The following is a 2,167-nucleotide window of genomic DNA, read 5'->3' on the forward strand; positions in this document are numbered from 1 at the left end:
GAGGGGAGGACTGGGAAAATTGTAATGCTAGATTGTACTTGACACTTGCATATGCTAGAGTCCAAGACTAAGGGATCCACACCAAGGACGCTGTGACTCTTTGTGTCTTTGTGCAATACTTCATCATTGTTGAAGGAGATGCTGAGAGGAAACGTGCATGATCATTTACCATCTTCTTTTTGGTTTTGTTTAGTACACCATATAATGTAGTAACGAAGATACCAAGCCAAAAAATGAACTTAGCAGTCTGAAGAAACCACCTACACTGTGTAACATGTAGGAAGGAATTATATCTAATTTGAGGCATCTAGGTATAACATATTAATATATTACTTTAAGAGGCATTCCATTATTTCTCATGCACTTCAACCAACAGAAGATCGGAAACAACCTCTCTACCTTCACAAGGTTGAGGTAAGGTATGCCACACACTACCCTCCCCAGATCCCACTCGCGGGATTATATTGGGTTTGTTGTTGTTGTTAAAGCAACAGAAGTCTAGTTCTCTAAGTTTATTTGCACTATGCAAAGCACCATCTATTGGTTTCTTCTCAAAGAGGTTGTATTTCTTCCCGAAATAGTACTCAATAGGGATTGCAATTCACTTTCATCAAACAAAGTGAAAGCATGCCAACTCATATTGCAATATATTCAGCTAAATGTTCTTATCATACATTATTCTTCCTCAAATTCTGGTCAACAAATTGCAATCTAGATCAGGAAATACGAGAACGCCAAATTAACTACTAGTATAAAATGTAGTAGCCTGAGTGCATTGTTTTCTCTTTCCTAACCACAAGAACTTCAGATTCAGCAGATACTGGAAAAGGTAAAACTAAGTCTAAGTAAACCTAATCAAAATTAGATGCTAAACAATTAGACTTTCCGATAACAGTATCCACATAAGAACAAGCAGTTCACATTAATTCTTAAGTGCAAACTATACAGTCCATAATATTTTTTATAAAGCAAGAGACAAACGCACACATTAGGGCAGGGCAGCCTTACATTGTTGATATTCAGGAGCAGCAATCAGTTCCTTTGAAGGATAATAATCTAAGAAGATTTTATTCGTGAAGAGGAGTAATACTAAATCAGAACTAGTCTTAGTACCCTACAGATGTGAAGAACATCAAGCATTAAAGAGAACTGTACGATACATTCTGTAGTCGGATCCAGGATTTGAACATTATGGGTTTGAGTCACAACCAATTTAATTTGTTGGGTTCAAACTCTATTATTGTACTTATTTAGTGGATCTTTTTTAACAAATATAAAGGCTCGAGCCAAAGCTACTGGGTTCCAATAACCCTGTAAGTCCTTAGTACTATAGTGAACTGTGATTCAATACAATATCAGCACAATATATAGAAAGAATGACCCAAGATTGAGCAATATGAAATGCAGTTTTATTTAAGGAAATGAAAAGGGTATACCAGTTTCAAGAATCAAGGCAAAGTAAGAATTTTTGCGCTTGTGAAATGCTTGTAGGCTCAAGTAACCAGCTAAGATGAGAGCAAATCCAGTACCCGCACCTCCAGCCAGTGAAGCTGTGCTACCTTTGCTGGCATATCCAATGACACCACCACATACCAAAATTAACCCATAAGGGATCGTGAAGCAGAAATCATGCATCTTTTAACCAATTACTAATACTCCACCAAGATTTGAATTTTATGCAAAATTAGCTCAAGATTTCAGAGATCAAGCAAGACTAGACATTCCAAGTTTCAAACTTTGGAACTGGTCATGGCATATAAAACTGATTCCAGCTTTTTGGCTTGCCGGTCCAAATTGGCCTCGAGATTTCTCTTGAATATGTACTAAAAAGTTGGAAGTATACGAGGGTAGTATGGTCATTTCAATCAGCAGGTTGTCCCTTTGACCCCAGGGTGCTTGCGTGCACCACGCTCAACATATGGTTGACAAAATGGTCCTTATGTTTGTGATGATAGATTTTAAAGAGTTCCTTAAGTATACTTTTAAACAGGTTTGGTCATCCAATTTTGTCAGAAATGTAATTTTGGTCTCAGGAAATTATTTACTAAACTATTACAAAAGAAAAAAGAAAAAAAAATACTAGAAAAGTCCTCAATCTCGAAAATCACAACATCAAAAACTACACCAAATACTGAGGGATCGTTTGGTATAAGAAAATTAATCGATA

At 36.5% G+C, this 2,167-nt stretch overlaps 1 protein-coding gene across 1 annotated transcript in view; it reads right to left on the reverse strand.

The window, feature by feature from the left end:
- LOC109232209 (protein FATTY ACID EXPORT 5-like) overlaps positions 1-1,788 on the reverse strand; it is a 3,674-nt gene extending 1,886 nt beyond the window's left edge. The window contains exon 1 of the mRNA XM_019397894.1: positions 1,437-1,788. Within this exon, the coding sequence (XP_019253439.1) occupies positions 1,437-1,635 (199 nt within the window). The 5' untranslated portion in view covers positions 1,636-1,788. The remainder of the gene's footprint in view (positions 1-1,436) is intronic.

The sequence above is a fragment of the Nicotiana attenuata genome, chromosome 9 (assembly GCF_001879085.1).
Source record: "Nicotiana attenuata strain UT chromosome 9, NIATTr2, whole genome shotgun sequence".
NCBI lineage: Eukaryota > Viridiplantae > Streptophyta > Magnoliopsida > Solanales > Solanaceae > Nicotiana > Nicotiana attenuata.